The 26095-nt window shown below is 42.7% G+C and overlaps 1 protein-coding gene across 1 annotated transcript in view; it reads left to right on the plus strand.

Moving 5' to 3' along the window:
- The window catches only part of LOC121570745, a 257249-nt gene that overhangs the window by 137605 nt on the left and 93549 nt on the right, over positions 1 to 26095 (plus strand). Inside the window, 5 exon segments of the mRNA XM_045221082.1 lie at positions 873 to 1187; positions 1344 to 1403; positions 1406 to 1639; positions 1778 to 2101; positions 2298 to 2618. Coding sequence (XP_045077017.1) covers positions 873 to 1187; positions 1344 to 1403; positions 1406 to 1639; positions 1778 to 2101; positions 2298 to 2618 — 1254 coding nt within the window.

Here is a 26095-nt window from a genome sequence, read left to right on the forward strand (position 1 = left end):
CTCGGAGTCGCCTCTTCACTGTTGACGTTGAGACTGGTGTTTTGCGGGTACTATTTAATGAAGCTGCCAGCAGAGGACCTGTGAGGCGTCTGTTTCTCAAACTAGACACTCTAATGTATTTGTCCTCTTGCTCAGTTGTGCACCGGGGCCTCCCACTCCTCTTTCTATTCTGGTTAGAGCCAGTTTGCGCTGTTCTGTGAAGGGAGTAGTACACAGCGTTGTACGAGATCTTCAGTTTCTTGGCCATTTCTCCCATGGAATAGCCTTCATTTCTCAGAACAAGAATAGACTGACGAGTTTCAGAAGGAAGTTCTTTGTTTCTGGCCATTTTGAGCCTGTAACCCACAATTGCTGATGCTCCAGATACTCAACTAGTCTCAAGAAGGCCAGTTTTATTGCTTCTTTACTCAGCACAACAGTTTTCAGCTCTGCTAACATAATTGCAAAATGGGTTTCTAATAATCAATTAGCCTTTTAAAATGATAAACTTGGATTAGCAAACACAACGTGCCATTGGAACACAGGACTGATGGTTGCTGATAATGGGCCTCTGTACGCCTATGTAGATATTCCATAAAAAATCAGCCGTTTCCAGGTACAATGGCCATTTACAACATTAACAATGTCTACACTTCATTTCTGATCAATTTGATGTTATTTTAATGGACAATTTTTTTTATTTTCTTTCGAAACCAAGGACATTTCTAAGTGACCCCAAACTTTTGAACGGTAGTGTATACAGAGAGAAGTACAGCAAAACATTCAGTCTTCTTACAATCCTACCACATAAAAAGTAGACCTTATTGACACTGAAGCCAGATCAATGTTCCTTTCTCCTGTTGATCTCTATACTCTGTGGGTGTTTTCTCCAGGACCTGCAGTGAGCAGCACTCCCACAGTGCTGATCAGGAGGTCTCTCCCAGACTTACTGAATGGAGACAGTGCTGTGCTGGAGTGTGCCATCACACAACTCTCCTCCAGTGACCTCTACGTCACCTTTCTGGCCAATGGGGTTGATTTCCCTGAGAAACAGTATGTCGATCTGCCTGCCTCCAAAGACCACCATTCACTCACCAGACGCTTCTCTGTCCTCACATCACACTGGAAAACACACAGCACTTTCACCTGTAAAGTAAACCAAGGCTTCTCCAACAGCTGGGTGTCTAACTCCACAGGAAAGCTTTTTGGTGGGTGAAATTCTCTCGTCGTTACCTTATGATACCATCTCCATTTTTTATGTAATTAGGCCTACCAACATGAAATTAAGTTTCCATTGTTTGTTGCATAGTCTTAATTTAGCACTCCGTAGGTCTAAAATGGAAAAGTGTTTGTGTTGTTTCCAGGTGAACCGTCCATGGAGCTCCTTCTAGCTCCCAGTGAGGAGACGTCAGGCTCAGGGACCCAGAAACTGGGTGGGGCTTCAACCCTCAGATCAAGTGGCTCTCTTGGTTTGAACAGAGGTCTGCAGCAGCCTATGAGATTAGGATGGGGGAAGACGAATGTGTGGCAGTAACCAGTCATATCACAGTAACACAGCAGGAGTGGAACCAGGGGAAGGACTTCACCTGTGAGGTCATCGACTAGTATCTTCAGAAAGAGGATCTTCAGAAAGTCAGGAAGAGCATCAATAGATGTGCAGGTAGTTTTTGGTATTATGACATATACTATCCTTGAGCAGTGATATAGGCCTATAGCCTAACCATCATTCAGTAATGTAGGCATTCTTTAGCGCAATATCTGAACGTAGCTTAAAACACTCAATTCCCTTTCCTTTCAGTGACTCCAATATCATCTCAAAAAGTTGGGGTTTACCTACAGGGACCCACTCTTCGGGAGTTGAGTACAGATGGACAGGTGCCTGTCACCTGCCTGCTGGTGGGTCCCAGCCTTGAGGACTTTTCTGTTAGCTGGAAGGTGGATGGGGTTGCTTCCCAAGGTGGGGTCAGATGGGCCCCGAAGGACCATTCCAATGGGACACAGACTGTGCAGATCATGTTTAACGTGTCTGCGAGGGACTGGCATGCACACAAACGTGTGTTGTGTGAGGTGAAGCACCGCTGCTCCAGCCAAGCCCAGGAGGAGCATATCACCAAATGCAGAGGTAGGCTAATTCAACACTCAATTGGCACACATAACCCAGAATGCTGTTGTTGATACATACATACATCTTTGTGCATGCTATTGCATCCGTGCTTATCTGACATATTACTAAACAATATATTTATGTTACATTTTATTGAATAGGCCCAAAATCAACTAACTAATCAGTTATATTTTCATTTGTTTTGTCCCTCCAGATCCCAAGCCACCCTCTATAAAGATAGTGAGACCATCAGATTCTGACCTATGGGGGTCAAATAATGCCACACTGCTTTGCTTAGTGTCTGGGTTCTTCCCCTCTGATGTAATAGTGAATTGGGAGAAGGCTGGCAGTCGCCTACCTTTATGTCACTACTCCACTAGTCCTTCAGTCCTTTATGCAGGGAGAAGCACATACTCCATGAACAGTAGACTCATTGTGCCCAGGTCCGAGTGGAATCAGGACTCCAATTACTCCTGTGCTGTCAGACACGAGTCGTCCGAGAGACCTATCACCAGCACAATAGAGAATGTATTTGGTGAGTGGACTGTTGATTTGAACAGTGCCATGAATTTGATTGTAATAACATGTACTGATGAATAGTAATAATGTTGGTTGATGGTTGATAATGTTGTCTGATGACTTGGAGAGTTTGGATGAGAAAAGCAACAGAGATTTGCGGTTAGTGTGTCTCCCAGTCTGTCGCTCTATCGTCTTTAACCTACAGTAGGTCTACAGATAGGCTATTCAATCCCACAAACCCTTCACTGTGTCAATAATATTGTCATCATGACAGAAATGTAGGCTAGGTCAGCAGACCAATCTTGAGTTGCATTTAGAATTAACCTCAGACTATTTCCAATAGTAAAAAATGTATAAACACCACAGAATAACATTCACTCAATATATTGCTAAATTAGTCAAATTCGATGACCAAAATCGTATTAGCGCACTGGTTATGTTTAGCTATAGCTAGCTAGCTAACCCAGCTAGCCCAGCTATATTGTTATCCTAGCTAGTGCTTTAATTTGCTCATTTTTCTAACAAGCAAAACAATACATGGAAATATTTATGCTATTTGATTTGAGTAGTTAAAAGGACATACCGATATATCCTTTCTTCTCAGCAAGTTCTCAACTCCAAGGTTCCAAAGTTTTGGTACCAAACTCACATGCGGTCAAGCGCCGTGCGGGACTGAATGTAAAGTCTAGACAGGAAAGAACCATTGCAAATGCAAACCATAGTGACACTGATACAACACCACCACCAATAATAATCTGCGTTGATAGCTGCCAAGGAGCAGATTCTGGATTTGCAGTCGACAAGGGTTTAAAAAAAGTAGATATGCTGTAGCTACAACATAATAGTTTATGGCTGCAGACTGCAGAGAGAGTCTATGAATGATACAATTCAGTAAGACGCAAACAATGCCCCAAAAATGAATAGCATTTTAGGGTACATTGACTTTCAGCACCATGTCTCAAAGTATGTACATCCTTCATTCAGTCATCATCACTCATAAAAATAAAATAAAATAAAAGTGAATTGGTCATGTACACAGTTTTGTTGATGTTATCGCAGGTGCAGCGAAATGTTTATGTTTCTAGCTACAACAATCCAGCAATATCTAGCGATACAATAATAATACATATTCTAAAAGTTAAAAATTAAAACGTATTAGAACAAGCAATGTTTCATGTCCAATCCATCAGGTTTTTCCCCATAATCAGATACCATTACCCCAGTTCCTGTCCTGCTCCAGCATCACCCTCATTCAGTTTCTCTCTGCCTCTCCATCCACCCAGTTTCTCTCCCAGACTATCAGTCATGCTGCCCCCTCTCTCCCCAGTCTCATCCACTCCAGTCTCTCCCTCCCTGACTCTCACTATCTCTCTCTCCAGCCTCAGTGACCCACTCCGCACCAACAGCCACCCTGCTCCAGGGTCCCAGTGAGCTTGTCTGCCTGGTGTTTGGCTTCAGCCCTTCGCACATCAACATCACCTGGCTGCTGGACGACATCACAGAGCTGTGGAACCACGACACTAGCACCCCCTACAGGGCACCAGGGGGAAAGTTCATCATCAGGAGAAACCTGAGCCTGGCGCCCCAGGACTGGGCACCGGGGGCTGTTTACACCTGCAGGGTGACCCACACCACCCAGACTCTGGCCCTGAACATATCCAAACCAGGTGTCTGTCTGTCTGTTCACTCACTTCTGATACAAGAACATTTGCCTGGTGCTAGCCTCTTTCTAGCCTTATATGCTCTGTTTCACCATTGTAATAGAGCATTTCAGTTTGGATTCCAGGCTAGCCTGTTTCTGCAACTCTTTCTCACTGAAAATCTCCTCTTTCATTTTGAGTAGAGCTCCTTGAGGTGGAGGGTGTGTTCTTTGATGAGAACAGGTCTGATCCCATCCTGGCGGACACTGCAGAGGAGAACAACTGGAACATGGCCTCCATCTTCCTGGTCCACTTCCTCATCTCCCTCCTCTACAGCATCACAGTCACTCTGGTCAAGGTGAGAGGGAGGATATAACCACCTCACAGGTTTTCACAGCCTGGCTTTGAAGTGTAAAGATATGTTTGTGAGGTTTGCCTTTTTTTCTTTTAAGAAGAATGCATTATTTTATCTCTGTGTGTCTTTACTGCTTTGACGCCCTGTTGAAGCGCCTGTTGAAGCGCCTGTTGAAGCGCCCTGTTGAAGCGCCTGTTGAAGCGCCTGTTGAAGCGCCTGTTGAAGCGCCTGTTGAGTTTCAGACATCGACTGTCATCCCACGCAGAGGGTATTCAGATTATCGTCATGTTGAATATAAATCGAACTGGTCTCCCCAGAGGCTACATGTTTGTTTTTTTGTAAAGTTTTAATGTAATTTTTAAGAGGTAAAATGTACAAGTACCAAATAGTCACATATTCTGACCAAATTGATTGAACATATCAATATAAACTGACTATTTAATCGTACATACTTAGAGTATAGAATAAACATATTTATAGTTACTTTTGTCATAATTATTATGCTTTAAGTCACAGAAACACCATATATTCCTTCATTTTCGTCAAACTGAATGAGAAGTAACTATTAATGCATCCATTCCATAGTCTAAGGGTTTATGTTTGATAATCCATTCTGTTCCACACAGGCCCTGCTCTCCTTTTATCAGTTGTGTCTGTTTCTCTCACACACCCCACCCCTCTCTCTCTCTTCCCCTCTGTGACCCTCACAGCTGTGTGGCACCACGCTTGGTGAACTCCAGTCTGTCACCTGAGCGATCCAGGGTCCCAGTTTAGCATCTCTGATGATTCAGATAGACAGACGGTTAAAGCAGTTAAGTAGCCCAGGGACTGCAGAGACTGTCCCTATACACTTTCATGAACTAATTCTCACTTGTTTCTGCTGAGGATAAAAAGCTTTTTTTGAATAGCCAACTGGTGGCTGGTATCAATACAATGGTTCAACCACTTGAACACGATTTGAATTTTATTTGATTAAATGGTGAGATGGATCAAAGAATCAGACAATTGAATCACTATTTCATTGATATTATAGACCTTGTGAACAGTTGTACTTATCACACACAATTTTATTGACAGACCATATTCATGTTTTGTGTTTGTAATAAATATAACACACTTTTCAAGAATTGCATTAAACAATGATTCCTTATCTAAAATAACAAATTGCTCTATGTGGTTTCTCATAGCTGTCATTGCAAAGGGTATGTTTAACAGAGCAAATTAAATGTGACCATACTTTCATATGATAGGTAAGCTAATCAAAACGTTGCAGAGAGGCTGTCCAACTGACAATCTCTTAGAACAAAAAATCAATCATTTGAACCAAGATTTTAAAATAACTGATATTGGCACAAGATGGAGGGAATGCTGGAACATAACTAACAAGATTACGCAAATTTGCACTTAATCCAGTATAAATGGATGTATAGAATGTATTATACAATAGACAAAATGCACAAATTCTACAGCACAAGGGCAGAGTCATGTCTGAAGTGTAAAACTACTAATGACTCAATAATTCATGCCTTCTAGGAATGCTATAACATCCAAAGGTTATGGGCAGAGTTGGAAAGATGGCTCTCAGAAGTATTACAATGTAAATTTAATTTGTCTCTCTGCATATTTCAAGACATGGCATATGAGGGTGCAGTGAGATACCCGATGGGTTGGACAATACTTTTTTTTATAAATCATCTTAAAAAAAAACAACGTATACTTACAAACTGGAAATCAACCAATCGTCAGTCGTTCACGCAATGGAAAGTTCAAATGCTTTACTATCTAAAAATTGAAATTGCGTGGGCGACGGAGAGAAACAAAATCATGCAGTTTGAGGCCACGTGGCAGAAAGTGATACGGGTCCTGGAGATAGGGGTGAGGACTAGTGGGTCTGGGCAGGTGTGATGTAGTGGATGTTTGTATGATGTCATCATTTGTATGTGCATGTTTTGTATTGTTGATAAGAGATAGAATAAAATATGGACACATTTGAGGTTACTGTAACTATACATTTATTCTTATGTAATCATATAAACCGTGCATGTTCAAGATACTGTATCGTGCATAAATCATTTGCAGGTCTGTGGAGATCTTAAAAATTGCTGTAATAACCTGTGCAAAATCTCCAACAGCATTGATCACCTGCACCATGTACTTTTAATGTAATCTCAACTAAAATCCAGGCTATTTGGTTCTGATATTAGATGAAGCACAGATATCAATATTAATCTGTTGTGTAAATAAACAAAATATCTGACATTGTTTGAACATCCTGCACCATTTGAACTTTGCTGTGCTTATAAATGGCTGAAAGCGCAGTGATATCCATTTTGTGTGACAACCAAACCAAAAATCTGACATTGTTTTTCCATTGGAATTCAGTTGTGCTTTTAGATGGTTGAAAGCATAGTGATTACACATTGGAAATGTAACTAACTTTTGGCTGTCTTTTTGAGTGGGTTGTAATCTCATTGATCAAAGTCTCAAACAAATATTACCCAATTATCCACGTTGAAACAACGTAGTGTGCCCAGTCGTTAGCCATCTAAGACAAGTAGTTTGGTGACAGTTGCTGACCATGTGACGTTGAAACAATGGGAACACATTTCAGGGTACAGTACTTCAGGATGTGAATTGTGATGTTTTTCGTTATCTTGTTTTATGTGTTTAATAAAAAATATAAACCTTTTTAATGTATTTTCTGACCATTGAACAGATAGAGAGAGGTTGTGTCAAAGGGCAGCTGGCCGGATTCAAAACTATACCTAAATCGAATGAATTGTCTTCCATCCTGAAAAGATGACAGGCAAACTACACCTCCTCCTGGTCTTGATGGGCCTCTGTATTATGTACTCAACAATCTAGCAATCTATTTGAACAAAGTATTTTATGTATAGAGATAATGATAATATCCATTGAGTTAACATATTAGTGATCTATTGTCTTCATTCTCTTTTCTCTATTAGGGATGTATGGTCAGAGTCTGGAGGACATTCCCTCCAGTCCAGTCCTGAAAAAGCCTGCAGAACCTCTCAGCCTCTCCTGTAAGGGATCTGGATTTACCTTTAGTAGCTACAACATGGCCTGGATACGTCAACCTGCAGGAGGAGCACTTTAATGGATAGGCATTACTGTACATTGTTATAGTGTTGTTGATACACCAAGAGATATCCCATTATCCTCATTTAACTGATGTCTCAATACTTCAGTTAATTGATGGAGGATCTGCAATGTTTTGAAGTATCATGTGATATTTCAGTTCATAAGAATCATTCTTCTAGAAGTTTTCTTTTAGAATAAAATCATGAATGTATCCTTATCTACTTTTTGTTGCGGATGTATGTATGACAAAGAGTCTTATGAACACGTGGATTAACTAAATGATTTAGTTTCACGTGGTACAATCACAAACATAATCTAAAGAGAGTCTCTGAGTTTTCACATTGTAAAGGTTGTATCCAGTAATAGTGGTGATGGTCCTGAAGTGTCTCTTATATTCCCACTCATATACTGTATCTCCCACCATCTCTCCATGTCAATGCAAACCCTCCCTCTGGTTCTTGCCCTACTTCAACAGTGTCTGTCTGTCCTTAGAGGCCCTCTGAGTACTGGAGAGTAGATAAGAGCTGCTCACACTAGTTCAGCTTAACACAAACCATGTTCCCTGCATCTCTACTGCTGCTGCTGCTGCTGGCAGATGTATCATGTGAGTTTCTCTGTTCATACAAATTGACATTTATTACAACTCTGAAATGATCATTTCTAATTTCTGATGAAAACTGACAATGATGTGTATTGATGTGTGTTTCCCTTCCAGGTGTCTACTGTGGTATTGAACTCATCCAGTCTGGTCCAGTGGTTATAAAACCAAGAGAGTCTTTCAGCATCACCTGCACATTCTCTGGGTTTTCTATATCCTCTTATTGTCCTGGATGGATACGACAAGCTGAAGGCAAAGCTTTGGAGCATGTTGGTTAAACATTTATTAGTAGTACTTCCACTAAAGAGATCACTTCTAGTTATGACAGCTCCAGCAGTACAGTGTTTCTAGAAGGGAATAACTTCCAGACTGAAGACACAGCAGTTTATTACTGTGTCCTTGAGACACAGTGATACAAACCATGACCAGAACTGTACAAAAACCCATCCTCTAGGGATTCATTATATAATAAGGACTCATTAAATAGAACATAAATGTTTCTCCTCATCAAATGTGTAAATGAATACAAGCCCATCTCTGGTGGTGATGGAAATGTATTTCTTAGTTGTTTGCCAATTATACTCCTGATATGACTTGATTGTGTTCTAATTGATGTCTATCAAACATTCAATGAACTCATTCATGATCCATTACTTTAAAGTTTTAATTATTCATATAATAAAGTTGGCCAATACCGAACGAGAAGGTCTAAGCTCTTTACTATCAAAAAGATACAAAGTATTATGATATAACATATGTATATGTATGCAACAATATAAAGACTGGGCCCCGTGTAGCTCAGTTGGTAGAGCATGGCGTTTGTACCGCCAGGGTTGTGGGTTCGTTTCCCACGGGGGGCCAGTATGAAAAAAAAATAAAAAATGGTATGCACTCACTAACTGTAAGTCGCTCTGGATAAGAGCGTCTGCTAAATGACGTAAATGTACAATTGACACTAATCGGTTATGATATCAAACATAGTGTAAAGCTCATTGTATGACAGTTCTGCCGAACATTATACTCCAGTATAAGTCTGGCTTTATATATGGACAACACATTAGAGTATTTAGAGCTTGTACGGTTATTAAATATTTATTCCCCTACTGATATTCCCATTAACTTGATATATCCTCACTTTATGCAAATTTCACCTAGCCCCTCTCTTCCTTTCTCTCCCTCTACCTCCTCCTATATAAAACCTCTCTGTATCTGAGAGTTCTAGTATGTCCCTCTGAGTCCTGGAGAGTAGAGAAGAACAGCTCCCACCAGTTCAGCTTCAACACAAACCATGTTCCCTGCATCTCTGCTTCTTCTGCTGGCAGCTGCCTCCTGTGAGTTTCTGATTGTAGTCTGATCAGTATAACCTGTGTTGCTGTGATACTGATGTGACTCCTTGATTGATCTGACCTGTAATTCCTCTCCCTCCTCAGGTGTCCACTGTCAGGTCGTACTCACACAGGCTGAAGAGTCAGTCCAGGGGACCCCCGGGGGATCCCTCAAACTCACATGTGCCTGTAGTGGATTCACTCTGAATGACTGGACCATGCACTGGATCCGCCAGGCACCTGGAAAGGGACTTGAATGGGTCCTTTATTATTATAGTGAAAGTAGCAAGGGCTATTCTCAGGCAGTACAGGGCCGATTCACAGCATCGATGGACAGCTCTAACTTCTATCTGCACATGAGCCAGTTGAAGCCAGAGGACTCTGCAGTGTATTACTGTGCTAGAGACTCACTATGGTTTAACTAATGAGAATAGCCGTACAAAAACCATCTGGTAGAGAAAGGAAGGACGTGAACAAACACACAGAAACACACACTTTATCAGTGGACCGTGATAAGGACATGAGCGACAAATAGATGGTCACATACAGTATCATAACACAATGACACACACCGGTGAAATACACTGTTATAGTGTTTTTGATACACCAAGAGAGGGCACTCTTCCCATTTTCTTAAAATACAAGCCAATATTTCAGTAAACTGATGGAGGATCTGTATGTCTTGTTGGAGGTCGTGTTTTTCTCTAGCTGGAGGTAAGCAGGAGGTAAGCTTCTCATATGGTGTTGAGTAAAGCTTAACCATGTATTAGATCGTAGGTAGGTAGTTAGCTGTAGTTAGGTATTGTATTTATTATAGGTTAGTATTGTTGTTATTGTAGGTTTCCGTAGGTAATTGTAGGTTAGTATCGAAGCACGAGGCTAGCTAGCTAGCGGGTAGCTACTGGTAACGATTAGCAACGCTGGAGAGCTGTTTCCAATGTTAATGTAGTCCTAGCCAACGTTTAATTTTTTGCTGCGTTATGCGTTATGAAAGGAACTAGACACGGACTTGAATTATCTGTTTAGTGTGCTAACACACTCTTGGCAGTTTGTTGTAACCAAGTATTGATGCTAAATTGTGTGTTAATGGATGCTAGCTTGCAAGTTAGCTACGGCGTCATAGCTAGGCTTCGTGGGTTGTTGTGGGTAGTTACTGTGTCTTGGCAGTGTCCTCGGCCGTGCCGGTTGTAGCACGAAGCTAGCTAGCTAGCCGTTCTTCAAACAAAGTCAACACAGTGGCCATTGCTAGCTCCCCAACACGACCAGCTAGCTGTACTGTAGTAGCTAACTACAATATACTTGTCCTAGCTAGCCAACGTCTAATCATTGCTGCGTCATGAAAGGAACTTGACACAGACACGAATGATCTGTTTAGTGTGTTATCACATTATTGGTGGTTTGTTGTGACCAAGTGTTGGTGCTAAACGGTGTGTTATTGTTATTGGATGCTAGCTTGCTAGTTGGCTATGGTGTCATAGTTGGCTAGCTGAATAAAGTGGGTTGAGTCTATTCCTTTAAACATTGAACCGCTGTGGTTCACAACAATTCTGATTTCTAAAGGCGGAAGTTGGGAGAGTTTTTGTTCGGGTGGTTCAGTGAAACAATTTTAGTTTCTGAGGTAGAAGTTTTTGGTGAGGGAGGCCCTGCTCTCTCCGCTCCCAGATGCTTAGCCCATTTCACTCCGATCTCCTCTGCATTTTTGTAGCCATTTGCTACAGCCTGTCAACTATGCCTCTGCCTATCCCTGTTCTCTCCTCTCTGCACAGGCTACACAAACGCACCACACCGCGTGGCTGCTGCCTCTCTAACCTGGTGGTCCCTGCACGCACCACCCACGTGGAGTTCCAGGTCGCAGGCAGCCTCTGGAACTGCCGTTCTGCTGCCAACAAAGCTGACTTCATCCCAGCCTATGCCAACCTCCAGTCCCTCGATTTCCTGGCGCTGACGGAAACATGGATCACCACTGAAAACACTGCTACTCCCACTGCTCTCTCCTCGTCTGACCATGTGTTCTCGCATACCCCGAGAGCATCTGGTCAGAGGGGTGGTGGTACAGGAATCCTCATCTCTCCCAAGTGGACATTCTCAATTTTTCCCCTAACCCATCTGTCTATCTCCTCATTTGAATTCCATGCTGTCACAGTCACTAGCCCATTTAAGCTTAATATCCTTGTCATCTATCGCCCTCCAGGTTCCCTTGGAGAGTTCATCAATGAGCTTGACGCCTTGATAAGTTCCTTCCCTGAGGATGGCTCACCCCTCACAGTTTTGGGGGATTTCAACCTCCCTATGTCCACATTTGACTCATTTCTCTCTGCCTCCTTCTTTCCACTCCTCTCCTCTTTTGACCTCACCCTCTCACCGTCCCCCCTACTCACAAGGCAGGCAATACGCTTGACCTCATCTTCACTAGATGCTGCTCCTCTACTAATCTCACTGCAACTCCCCTCCATGTCTCCGACCACTACTTTGTTTCCTTTTTCTCTCTCACTCTCCTCCCACACTACTCACTCTGCCCCTACACAGATGGTAATGCGCCGCCGCAACCTTCGCTCTCTCTCTCCCACTACTCTCTCCTCTTCCATCCTATCATCTCTTCCCTCTGCTCAATCCTTCTCCCTCCAATCTCCTGATTCTGCCTCCTCAACCCTCCTCTCCTCCCTTTCTGCATCCTTTGACTCTCTGTGTCCCCTATCCTCCCGGCCGGCTCGGTCCTCCCCTCCAGCTCCGTGGCTTGATGACTCATTGCGAGCTCACAGAACAGAGCTCCGGGCAGCGGAGCGGAAATGGAAGAAAACTAAACTCCCTGCCGACCTGGCATCTTTTCACTCCCTCCTCTCTACATTTTCTTCATCTGTTTCTGCTGCTAAGGCCACCTTCTACCACTCTAAATTCCAAGCATCTGCCTCTAACCCTAGGAAGCTCTTTGCCACATTTTCCTCCCTCCTGAATCCTCACCCCCCCCTCCTCTCTCTCTGTGGATGACTTCGCAACCACTTTGAAAAGAAGGTTGACGACATCCGATCCTCGTTTGTTAAGTCTAATGACACTGCTGGTCCTGCTCACACTGCCCTACCCTATGCTTTGACTTCTTTCTCCCCTCTCTCTCCAGATAAAATCCTGCGACTTGTGACTGCAGGCCGCCCAACAACCTGCCCGCTTGACCCCATCCCCTCCTCCCTTCTCCAGACCATCTCCGGTGACCTTCTCCCCTACCTCACCTCGCTGATCAACTCATCCTTGACCGCTGGCCATGTCCCTTCCGTCTTCAAGAGAGCGAGAGTTGCTCCCCTTCTCAAAAAACCAACACTCGACCCCACTGATGTCAACAACTACAGACCAGTATCCCTTCTTTCTTTTCTTTCCAAAACTATTTTGCGTGCCGTCTTTAGCCAACTCTCTTGCTATCTCTCTCAGAATGACCTTCTTGATCCAAACCAATCAGGTTTCAGGACTGGTCATTCAACTGAGACTGCTCTTCTCTGTGTCACGGAGACTCTCCGCACTGCTAAAGCTAACTCTCTCTCCTCTGCTCTTGTCCTTCTAGACCTGTCTGCTGCCTTTGATACTGTGAACCATCAGATCCTCCTCTCCACCCTCTCCGAGCTGGGCATCTCCGGCGCGGCTCACTCCTGGATTGCGTCCTACCTGACCGGTCGCTCCTACCAAGTGGCGTGGCGGGAAGCTGTCTCCGCACCACGTGCTCTCACCACTGGTGTCCCCCAGGGCTCGGTTCTAGGCCCTCTCCTTTTCTCCCTATACACCAAGTCACTTGGCTCTGTCATATCCTCACATGGCCTTTCCTATCATTGCTACGCTGACGATACACAACTAATCTTCTCCTTTCCCCCTTCTGATAACCAGGTGGCGAATCGCATCTATGCATGTCTGGCAGACATATCAGTATGGATGACGGATCACCACCTCAAGCTGAACCCTGGCAAGACGGAGCTGCTCTTCCTCCCGGGGAAGGACTGCCCGTTCCATGATCTCGCCATCACGGTTGACAACTCCGCTGTGTCCTCCTCCCAGAGTGCAAAGAGCCTAGGCGTGACCCTGGACAACACCCTGTCGTTCTCCGCCAACATCAAGGCGGTGACCCGCTCCTGCAGGTTCATGCTCTACAACATTCGGAGAGTGCGACCCTGCCTTACACAGGAAGCGGCGCAGGTCCTGGTCCAGGCACTTGTCATCTCCCGTCTGGACTACTGCAACTCGCTGTTGGCTGGCCTCCCTGCCTGTGCCATTAAACCCCTACAACTCATCCAGAATGCCGCAGCCCGTCTGGTGTTCAACCTTCCCAAGTTCTCTCACGTCACCCCCCCTCCTCCGCACACTCCACTGGCTTCCAGTTGAAGCTCGCATCCGCTACAAGACCATGGTGCTTGCCTATGGAGCAGTGAGGGGAACGGCACCTCTGTACCTTCAGGCTCTGATCAGTCCCTACACCCAAACGAGGGCATTGCGTTCATCCACCTCTGGCCTGCTGGCTCCCTTCCTCTGCGGAAGCATAGCTCCCGCTCAGCCCAGTCAAAACTGTTCGCTGCTCTGGCACCCCAATGGTGGAACAAGCTCCCTCACGACGCCAGGACAGCGGAGTCACTCACCACCTTCCGGAGACATTTGAAACCCCACCTCTTTAAGGAATACCTGGGATAGGATAAAGTATTCCTTCTAACCCCCCCCAAATTGTAAAGTGGTTATCCCACTGGCTATAGGGTGAACGCACCAATTTGTGAGTCGCTCTGGCTAAGAGCGTCTGCTAAATGACGTTAATGTGCCCTTGAGCAAGGCACTTAACCCTAATTGCTCCTGTAAGTCGCTCTGGATAAGAGCGTCTGCTAAATGACTAAAATGTAAATGTAATGATAAAGATGTCCTCACAAATACTAAACCAGAAGCTAAGCCAGTCTAAACTCTGGATTATCAAAACAAAACAACAGTAAAAGATTGTTATAAATATCCAGTACAACTAATCCTGGGTTATAATGGAACAATATTGGCATAAATGTACTGTATGGCTTATTGTAACAGTCTTTCTAAATTAATCTCTCAGTGTGTGAGAGTCCTACAGGCTGAACAGTCAGTCCAGGATACCCCGGGGGATCCCTCAAACTCATAGTAGCAAGAGTAATGCAGAGGTAGTACAGGGTCGATTCACAGCATCAAAGGACAGCACTAATTTCTATCTGCACATGAGCCAGTTGAAGTCAGAGGACTCTGCAGTGTATTACTGTGCTACAGACTCACTATGGTTAAACTAATCAGAATAGCCGTAAATAAACCATCTGGTAGAGAAAGGAAGGACGTGCACAAACACAGTGACACACGTATGGTATGACCAGTAGACCATGACAAGGGGATACATGAGGAACAATTCTAATGATGTATCAAATAATAACACAATGATACACCTGTTAAATAAATGGTTCTACTGTTGTTGATGCACCAACAGGGAGCACTCTCTCTCCATATGATTAAAATAAAGAGCAGTACTGATGAAGGCTCTGCTAATTCATTTTATTACAGGAAAAAATTAATACTGTCTATGTTGATAAAAAATACTTTACAGTTTGTAGAAATGAAAGTAAAGTGTCTTAAATATGTTTTATCCACCACAAGTATTAACTAATACTTTAATGTAGTTTTTCATATCCCCCCTTTACATTCATAAAGATAACCGATAGAGGGTCTCTGAGTTTTCAGATGGCAAAGGTTGTGTCCAGTAATAGATATAATACATCAATGCATATTATTATTATTATTATTATTATTATAACCACTGACCATCTCCTGTAAGGTCTCATATTTTGTTACTAACAGTTGGACAGCTTGGATCTGACAACCTGCAGGGAAAGCACTGGAGTGGATTGGAAATGTATATTCTGGAGACACAGAATACAAGGATTCACTGAAGAACAAGTTCAGCCTCTCAGTAGACTCTAGCAGTAATACTGTGTTTTTAAAAGGGCAGAACCTTCAGACTGAAGACACATCTGTGTATTATTGTGCCTACCCTCACATTGATACAGTACCAGGACCAGAGCTGTATAAAACCCATCCTCTTGGGAGATACTGTCTAGAATATGGAAGCTGAAGAGCAGATGTAATGCTCCTCAGTTCCACTCATTTTATTGAAAAATAAATGTTATATTCATAAAATACTCAATCAGAATGTCTAGCCCATCTCCTTTGTTAATACATCAGAGGAGTTATAGTCAATATACCATAGAATAACAGGGGACAACGTATGCTAAATTGTTATAAAAAATATTGACTAGCCTTGCCACTAGGTTCTAGAACAAAACATGGGGTAGCAATTACTGAAATGATACAACATTATGACAAGCTGTACAACTCATCCATTCATCTTCCCTGGCCAAAAGATGGTGCCATGACACCACAGGTCATCACTGCCACGACTTGAAGTAATTATTTACACATACAAAAGGTATGTATGTATGTATGTACGGTATGTATGCACAGTATGTACAGTATGTATGTATGTATGTATGTATGTATATATTGTGTTGTATTGTATGTGCATATATTATGAGTACATTATGCATACATAATGCATCCAGTGATGTATCAGACACCTTTCTTTGTAGGACAGACAGTATGCAAAATAAACCCCCTCCCTCTGCTATATCAATGACCTGTTCTGACACAACCTTCATCACTGCAACCACCCTGTCTGTCAGTAATCAGACAGACACTGCCAGAGATCCAACAGAGAAACATGTTTCTTACATCCCTCCTCCTCCTGGCCTCCCTGACATGTAAGTGGGGGGGATTTTAGTCTCTTGAATACAGGACACAAAACATTGTGTTAGTCAGTTGTTTTGCTATTGTGTTAGTCAGTTGTTTTCCCATTGTGTTAGTCAGTTGTTTTGTCATTGTGTTAGTCAGTTGTTTTGCTATTGAGACAGTTTTGATGAATTCCTCTCATCTCTCTTTCTCTACACTCCTGCTCTCTTTCAGATATACACAGTATTAGTTTGACCTCCTCCCCTGCTCAACACAAACCTCCTGGAGAGTCAGTGAAACTATCTTGCCAAGTCTCTGGCTATGCCATGACGGACTATGGTACATCTTGGATACGACATCAGCCAGGGAAAACAATGGAGTGGATTGGGATCATCTGGGGTGGTGGATCTATCAACTCTGGAGCATCCTTTAAGAGCAGATTCACCATCTCCAGAGACAGTAGTAATGTACTGTACTTAGACATCACCAGTCTGCAGGCTGAGGACACAGCTGTGTATTATTGTGCTCGCTACTCACAGTGATACAAACCAGCACCAGACCTTTACTAAAACTCCATCACACTCATATGAATATAAAGGTATCTGAACACTAAACATGACACTACAATACAAACTTTGATATCAGTTAAAACACATAATTTATACACAATTGCTGTTTTACTACAATTTCTTAGCAGTGACACTCCGTCCATCAAATCTGCTCAAAGTATTATTATCACGCTCCCCTCTTCATTTGTTTGGTGTATTCTGTCTTTATGTATGGAGAGTGCAGATAAACTAATCATCCCTACGTTAAGCCACTAGAGGGTGAGCTAGGTTAAGGTGAACTGAATGGTTTTTATAGTAAGGTATCATTATACTGTAATTAATTCCCCCTTATTAAAACATGTTCCCAATCTCTGACTCTCCATCTTCCCACCCTGTGAGGAGGAGTCAATGCAACACTCTGACCTCATCCATCACTACGTATCTCTTTGCAGAGTGTAGGAAAGGGACTGAAGCACTGACTAGACTGAAGAACAGGGACACACCATAACTACTGACTGTTCATGATGAAATATACTATTGCTTTACTACTGATGATTATAGGGTTGACAGGTAAACACCTACAGACTGGATTTACTTGAACAGATTGTCATGAGGTTTTGAGTCCAGGGATTTTCTCTAATGTTACTTTGTCTCCACAGGTGTTCAGGGTCAGACAGTGACTCAGTCTGAATCCGTAGTAAAAAAATTCCTGAAGGATCTCACAAACTGACCTGCACATATGCAGGGTTTAATGGGCGGCAGGTAGCTTAGTGGTTAAGAGCGTTGTGCCAGTAACTGAAAGGTCGCTGGTTCTAATCCCCGAGCCGACTAGGTGAAAAATCTGTCGATGTGCCCTTGAGCAAGGCACTTAACCCTAATTGCTCCTGTAAGTCGCTCTGGATAAAAGCGTCTGCTAAATGATGTAAACGTAAAAATGGAGTGTCTCGGATTTACGTACAGAATAATACGAAATGCTTTGAGACCAGGTTGGCTTCATGCTAGAGTTGCTGGATTGTGAAATTACCCAGAACTGACTGAGATTAGTAAGTGCTAAGAAGGGTTGGCCTTGGCACAGAAAGTATACTTAGTCAATGTTATGACGGCACTAGTGTCATGTCAGTTAAAAAAGGAGGGCATGCAGAGAAGTGTCATAAGTTAATTGTTTCAACCACCAGCTTCACTTAGTGGTCGTTCACGCAATGTTGTCTGAAAATGCGCTGGAGGACTTTTTTCATGTCTGTGACTCATTGAAAAGGCTACTGGATCAAAGGTGGGCCAGACACCTGGCAACTGTGTCAGTGATTGTTAAAAGTTGTGACGTCATTGTGAAGTTCCTCTCTGACATTGAATGCATGCGTTCCTACAAAACAGAAGTAGGACACAAGGCTAGCTCAACTAATCCAACTGGAATTTGAGGGGGATCTTACAATAAGATTTCAGTGAGAATGGAATGATCGATTACTCAGGAAGTTCTGCAGAGGATCAAGGAGGCTCCAACTCTTCTGAAAAGGTAAGAAACAATCTAGTGTGTAGGGCGCTGTCCATGGTGCTTATCAGTGGCGATTTTAGCATGTAAATCTTGGTTGGGCAAACTCCCAAAAATGTTTTTAGATACATGCCAGCAAAGCCACTACACACACAAAACAAAACAATACATTAACTGCACTGTAACAGTGACAAACGGTGCCCACAAACTGTTAGGGCCTACATAAAGCTGTCCCAACAGCAGAGCTTTCTTTTCAGCACCATATATTTCATCCTTACCATCGCTACACCTGGCTATCAGCGGAGCCTTGTCTGGCAGCGAAACAGTTCATTCAGCCTCATTTACTGCCTTAAAAAAACATAGCTGACATGGCTGACTTGCTTAAACAAATGTGGTTTCTACTGACAATTGAGATGTACAAACTATGGCATAAGGTGACGACGAGCGGATAAGACGCAATCCGTAATTTCGGTGAAGAAATAAATGAGCGAGCTAGGACGGACGTAGTCAATATAACTATTTGTTCGGCACTTTTGAAATGTACAGCGACAGAATTCAGAACATAGGCCGTTCTTACAGTATTCTCCCTGTACACCAAGTCAGAACCATAGGATAAATAAAGGGAGCATATAAGCAGACAATGTTTCTCTGATACAGGGTAAAGGCTACATGTGCACCACCAAGTCAGAACAGTAGGCTACGTTATGAGGGGGAAAGGGACCAAATTATTATGGTGAGGCACATAGGCTACTAACAGCTTACTACACTACATACACTTTCTTACCTACATTATTCATATCTCCCTGGCATATTACATCATTTATGCAGCAGCATACAATAAATTTTTGGATTCACCTTGTTGTGTTCACTTGAACAGGAAGGTGGCGTGGCGGTCCTTGTGGGAAAATGTTGTCATCAAACTTTGTCATCAAAGTCTGGCATTCTCTGGATTTATGATGCTTTCAAGACAACTGGGAACTCAGAAAAAAACAATGTTGAATCATGACGTCAGTGATCTTCAGGTCAGAGCTCTAGAAAGAGGCCCGAGTTCCCGACTTGGAATTCCGAGTTGGATGACCTTTCAAAATGTATTTTCCCAGTCAGAGCTCATTGTTTCCCGAGTTCCCAGTTGTCTTGAACTCACTGAAGTCAGATTTCCCAGTTCCAAGTTTCCAGTTGTTTTGAACGCAGCAGAAATCATGCTGTATTGACAGCATGGCTAATGTCTCCAACTTTTCAGGCCCATGGTGTTGAATGTTTATCCCTTTAAGCTTGGAAAAGAGGCCCTTGAACCCAGACTTGGACCACACACCCACTCCACTGAATAGCAGGCTAGTGATTGCTTTGCAATGCTTGCAGTTAGCCACTGATTCCTTCCAAACCACTCAATGTTGAATTTGCGATTTCCAACTTGTTGTGTAATGTTTATGTCCAATGGCCGATGAGCACCGATACGTTTTATCTATAATTATCTTCATATGACAACAATTTAAAAGGATTTGACAATAGATTTCGAGGTGATGACTGCTTGTCTAGCTTGCTAGCTAAGATTTTGAAAGCATGATGTTGACATGATTAGTCCAATCAAAGGTACGGTAGATAAAATGTGATTTGACGTCATTTTATCTGTGGCCAATGACCTTGAGCCTTCTTGGATGGGCACTTCTAATGTAACTCTATGGCAGCACCCAAGGGGCTTGAATTTTCGAACTCTACCCATAGATTTTGCGGTGTTCTACCATGAGTGACAGAACACTGAGCCAATCACGGGACAACTAGAGAACATCACCAACCCCTATGCTCCATATCTTCCGCTGGCTGCCCCACCACCACAGAAAGTGCTAAGCTAGGCTGAAACAGCTGCATTTTTGAGCTGCCTTACTCAAGAAAGTAAAAAAGAGACCATATTTTTATGCAGCTTTATTAATTAACTCAAGGATTTTATTTTTTACATTGTTAACAAACTGATATGTGTCACTTATTAATGCCAAAATAAAATGAAAAACAGGCCACAACAACAACAAAAAAGGTGGGGGGGGTCAAAATAAGTTCTGCACCACCTGCCCTGAATGATGGGTCGCCACTTGTGCTTATAGACCTCAGCTGAGATTTTAAGGCAATTTATTGGTCAAAAGCTTTTGAATATATGTTTATTGTGGTGTAGCGCGATATAAGCAGAATTCAATATAATTCCAATGCAAGAACCCAAATGACGCCCCTGGTATATCTACATATCGGTATGTTTCATCATAGAAATAGATACATTATGTTATGGTTTCCTGGTAGCCTATTGGTTTCTGTTGCTGTAAATGGAACTGTACGTACTGGAAACGCAGTAGGCTGGCATTGCTTAATTGATTACGTGAGTCAAATTTGATTCACCGATGTGTATTGTGCCATATCACAACGTGTTGCTGAACTGTCTCCTGAGTGGCGCAGTGGTCTAAGGCACTGCATCGCAGTGCTAGCTGTGCCACTAGAGATCCTGGTTCAAATCCAGGCTCTGTCGCAGCCGGCCGCGACCGGGAGACTCATGGGCAGCGCACAATTGGCCTAGCATTGTCCAGGGTAGGGGAGGGAATGGCCGGCAGGGATGTAGCTCAGTTGATAGAGCATGGCGTTTGCAACGCCAGGGTTGTGGGTTCAATTCCCACGGGGGACCAGTATGAAAAAAAAATATATATATATGTATTCACTAACTGTAAGTCGCTCTGGATAAGAGCGTCTGCTAAATGACTAAAATGTAAAAATGTAAACTCATATGCAAGCGGCATGATTGTCCATGGTTGAAGAGGGCCTGTCTAAGCCTATTTATTTGTCAAGACAGCTGTGCATGGCTGCATCTCACTGTAGTAGGCTGTAGGCTATGTTGTGGTTATTTGGATCTCCATTCGCCTTTTGTTTACTGTTAATGTAACTAGCCTACAGTACATATAGATTGTGTCATGCCTCTATCAATCTGATATTTTGTTTACCATGTCTACCACTTGGTACCGCTGTTTTGTTCTGTTTGCATTCATTCGTTCTCATTCGCAGTTGTGTCGGTATTCTAAGCCAAACTGCTATTCTGTATTTATGTTTGCATGCATTAATAACTAGGCTACTACTTTCAGCATTTAGTTTACATTATGTTGGTAAGACAGCTATGTGTATGCCTGCATTCACATAGGCTGTTTGTAATTGGTGATTTGCCCTATCTTGTAGCCTATATTCTTTAACAAAACAGTCTTGCCTGAGGGCAAAGTGGTGGTCCACAGAAGCTCACAGAACTGGACCGCCAAGTGCTGAACCGCGTAGCGAGTAAAAATCGTGTGTCCTTGGTTGCAACACTCACTATTGAGTTCCAAACTGCCTCTGGTAGCAACATCAGCACAATAACTTTTCTTCATGATCAAGCAGCAAGACACAAGCCTAAGATCACCGTGCACAAAGCGAGGTGTATATTGTTTGTCGAGATCGGTGTGGAAGAACTTGACTGGCCTGCACAGAGCCCTGACCTCAACCCCATCAAACAACTTTGGGATGAATTGGAACGCCGACTGAGAGCCTAATCGCGGAGCATCAATGCCCGACCTCACTAATGCTCTTGTGGCTGAATGGAAGCAAGTCCCCGCAGCAATATTCCAACATCTAGTGGAAAGCGTTCCCAGAAGAGTGGAGGCTGTTATAGCAGCAAAGGGGGGCCCAGCTCCATATTAATGACCATGATTTTGGAATAACATGTTCGACGAGGAGGTGCCACATACTTATGACCATGTAGTGTATATTCTAAGTGCAGGATGTCTAATCATCCCTAATCAAGCCACTAGAGGGCGAGCTAGGTTAGCTGGATGGTTCTTATGGCATGAAGTACAGTATAATTGCATGCATGTTAGGAGAGCATGTAGTGTTTATTAAGCAGCATAACTATGAATCCATTATGTCCAGAATTCACATACTAAAGGAGTACTTTGTGAAAACACCCTATACTGCCCTATACACTATAATATGAATATTTAACCCATATGATACACATTTATAATCTGTAATGTACAATACAGAGCCTCTTGAGTAGTGAAGTAATCAATGGACTGTATGTGATCTTCCCACCCAGTGAGGAGGAGTCAATGCAAAACTCTGAGCTCTTTCATCACTACTTATCTCACTGCAGAGTGGATGAAAGGCACACTGACTAGACTGAGGAACAGAGACACATCATACTGAGTTCATCATGACATTTACTACTGTGTGTGATATTATGTTTTTATGGTATAATGATGTCATGTCATAGTATCGTGGGGACCAGGAAAGAGTTAGTAGATAATTGGTTTGGTGCCAGAATGTCTACATTCCATTATGTCAAAGGAGATTACTGATGTTTAGGTTAGTATGATTGATGGACAGGATGTAATGACCTGGGGCAAAGGGTAATAATAACAGAGAAAGGGAGTGCTTGTGATGGTTTCCAGATGTATGTGAAATGAAGAGAACCAAGGGTATATAATGGAGAGTGAATCTTTGTTAGATAGTTGGAAACAGCAAACGGCAAAGCTCTGGCCATTGTTGTCTCTAATCCGGTACCGATTAATTAAACATTTGCATTAACTGTCTACAAAGTGTCTAAGTACATCCTTACATTCGTAATCACTTGATACCCAGAAACTCATCATAACCGATTGGCGTCACGAACTATGCAGTCTACAGCTCAACTAACAGGTAAGCAGACTTTCATTCGATTATTATGTTAAAATCTGCTTATCTGTGGTAAAGCTGAACTGTAACAAACGTTTGAAATGAGTGGTATTGAGCTATTTAATGGGATGTAAGGATAATTAACAAATTAGACAATAAAATGGTGCTATGATTCTAAGAAAGGTTCGGTCAGAGTAATCACTAAAAAAACAACAGAGAATAAGGAGAATGGGTGTAACAATAGTGGGCGTAGGGTCTTTAAATGTGTACGACGATAACATAGGTTAGAGGTTTGAGTTCTCAACATGACAAGATTATGCAGTGTACGACACTATAAAATAGATTCCTTGGAATAGGTTCGAGGCCTTTGGTGTGAAAGAATCATCATAAAGTTGATAAAATAGGTTTAAGGCCTTTGGTGTGAAAGAATCATCATAAAGTTGATAAAATAGGTTTAAGTCCTTTGGTGCGAAATAATCATCATAAAGTGTTAGTCGGGAAGAGGTTCAAGCCCTGTGATAATAAGTCCTTTGGGTGAATTACTCAAAACGACCAGGAGATGGAGCCAATGACATGTAACATATTGAATCATAGCACCAAAACGACAAAATAGGAAATACATTTTAACACTGATGGGTATTTTAATGTAAAGTGTTTAATTACTAATGATTGCATGAACTAATAGTAATTAATGACCAGCTTAGTAGAGCGATATCTGGAAAAACAGTCACCATTAAACGTAAAGCAGAGCTTCATTTAACTCGGAGAGACAGTAAGTGACGAAATTATTATAGACAAATCCGCAGTTAAGAATAAGTATTTTGGAAAAGTAATGTAAAGTTAAGTAATTGAATGGGACAAAATGGGCTATATTATGAACAAAGAGCAGAAAGTAATTTGAATCTGAAGGGTGCAAAACAAGTTCTAAAAAATTGGTATAATAATTTTATATAAGTTTGGATAAAAAGTTACGATATATAACTTAATTAATTCATAGAATAATCAAGGAGTGGTATGGAGCTTGACGTTATTTTAGTGAGCAATTTAGGCTATATTTTCTGGACAGGCAGAGCAGTGTCCGGGAAATTACAGTCTATTAATGTTTTTATTTTTTGGTTCCGCTGGGAAACTGTTTGTAGAGATTTATGTCGATTAAGAATGGTTAAAAACACCACGAAGGGATTATCTGATGTGATTATCTAGAAGTTTCTAACGTTCTATATGGAGTTGTGACGATGTGGAAATATTAATGACAAAATCATAATTAGAGTGTCATGTCTGTATTAAACTTGCTCACCCAAACGTAGACGTACGTAATGGGTGGGAAAGTAATTAATATGGGTTTTCTAAGTTTATACTGTTATTGGATCATGTGATAGTGGAATAAACGGACCATAAGTAATGTGGTTATAGACGTAAGTTATAATATTGTACGAAGCCAATTTAGGGTTTCCATCAAAATACAACTCATTATGGAGCGAATATGATGTAATAAGGAATTTCATTATGTCGCAAGGGAAACATAATCAGTTTTATTACAATAGCCAGATCTATTTCCAAATCAATGAATGTGGATTTGACTAGTTGACTGCTAATTTATTCATTTTGAGCACGTGTGAGCTTTGCAAAGAAACACTTGAAATACTTTTTAAGGCTATTTTCTTGTAATTGTGTTGTTATTATGAACCAGAGGTTAAGACTACAAACCATTGTAGTTGGGCTATTTGTGGGACTTATTGTCTTTTCAAAAGGCATCGGTTCCATGGAACTGACTAAAATCTGTATTTGTGAGTGTAATTCAACTGATGCTTGAGCGGATAATACAAAGTGTTTGGTCTTACTTGTAGCCTACTTAGAAAGGACAGTTCTATATCGTGGAGCTCCGCCCCATAGGGGAGCTCTGCTCCTATTGGTTTACCCCCTGCCATAAGGCAGCATCAGCCTGAGACAAAATTATGCACACACCTGCAGCCAATAGGAGTACAGGTGTCCCTATAAGAGGGGATGCCTCCCCTCAATCAGCCTCCCTTTATCTTCAGCGACTGGACTAGACTGAAGAAGCCAAGAAGACACGAAGAGAAGAAGAGAAGACTCAGGACGAGAACGCCGTCGAATTTCCAGTCATCGACGTTGTCCTAAAATGAGCACACCAGGAGATTTTCCACCCCCAAAAGCTCTTTTCAGAGCTCATGGCAGATGCTCCTCCATGGCGGCCGGCGACTCCCACGACTTATGTTTCGTGTGTCTAGGGTAACAGCATGCCAAAGAGGGCGTCTGCAGTCCCCCTAACTGCGCCTCCTGCGCCCTCCTTTCTACAAAGGAGAGGAAGCAGCGTTGGGCGTTTTTTAGGGAGGATATCCCCCTAGAGGACGTATTGTCGATACTAGCCTCTGCTTCAGAGGCATCATCCGACGGTGCAGACTCAGGGGATGATGGGGACTATGAGGAGGAGGCTGACATTCCTATGGAACAGTCAGACCCCGTCCCTCATACATTCAAGCCCCCCTTTCCTTTGGTTAGCGAGAGGGCTTGTAGTTCCTATGGTGATGACGACACAGGCTCTGAGAAATCAGAAGTCCTGTCCTTCACCGCAGCGTCTCTGAGAACGGACTTTCCGGGTCTCATTGAGAGAGCTGCTAGACGGCTGGAAATACCGCTGCCCCCTATTCCCTCCGCACCGGAGGTTGACTTAATGGAGGGCGGCCCTTATTCCAGGCCAAGAAGAGCGGCAGAGCCACTAGCTCCTGCCATGCCTTCATTGGCAAAATACGTCGAGGGCTCATGGGAGGCACCTTTAGCGGCGCGTTCGCCGGCTAAAACGTACCTCCCATTCACTAGAGTGGAGGGAAGGTTCCAGGGCCAAGCTAAGGGAATCCCCAGGTTAGAGAGCGCCATGGCGGCGTATCTCGTACCGGGTTCGAGTCCCTGGCCCTCTTCCAGGAAAGCCACATTTCCATCTCAGAAGGACCGTCTCACAGCACAGCTGTTAGAGAAGTCCTTCAATTTGGGAGCCCAAGC

Source organism: Coregonus clupeaformis, chromosome 7, assembly GCF_020615455.1.
Source record: "Coregonus clupeaformis isolate EN_2021a chromosome 7, ASM2061545v1, whole genome shotgun sequence".
Classification (NCBI taxonomy): Eukaryota; Metazoa; Chordata; class Actinopteri; order Salmoniformes; family Salmonidae; genus Coregonus; species Coregonus clupeaformis.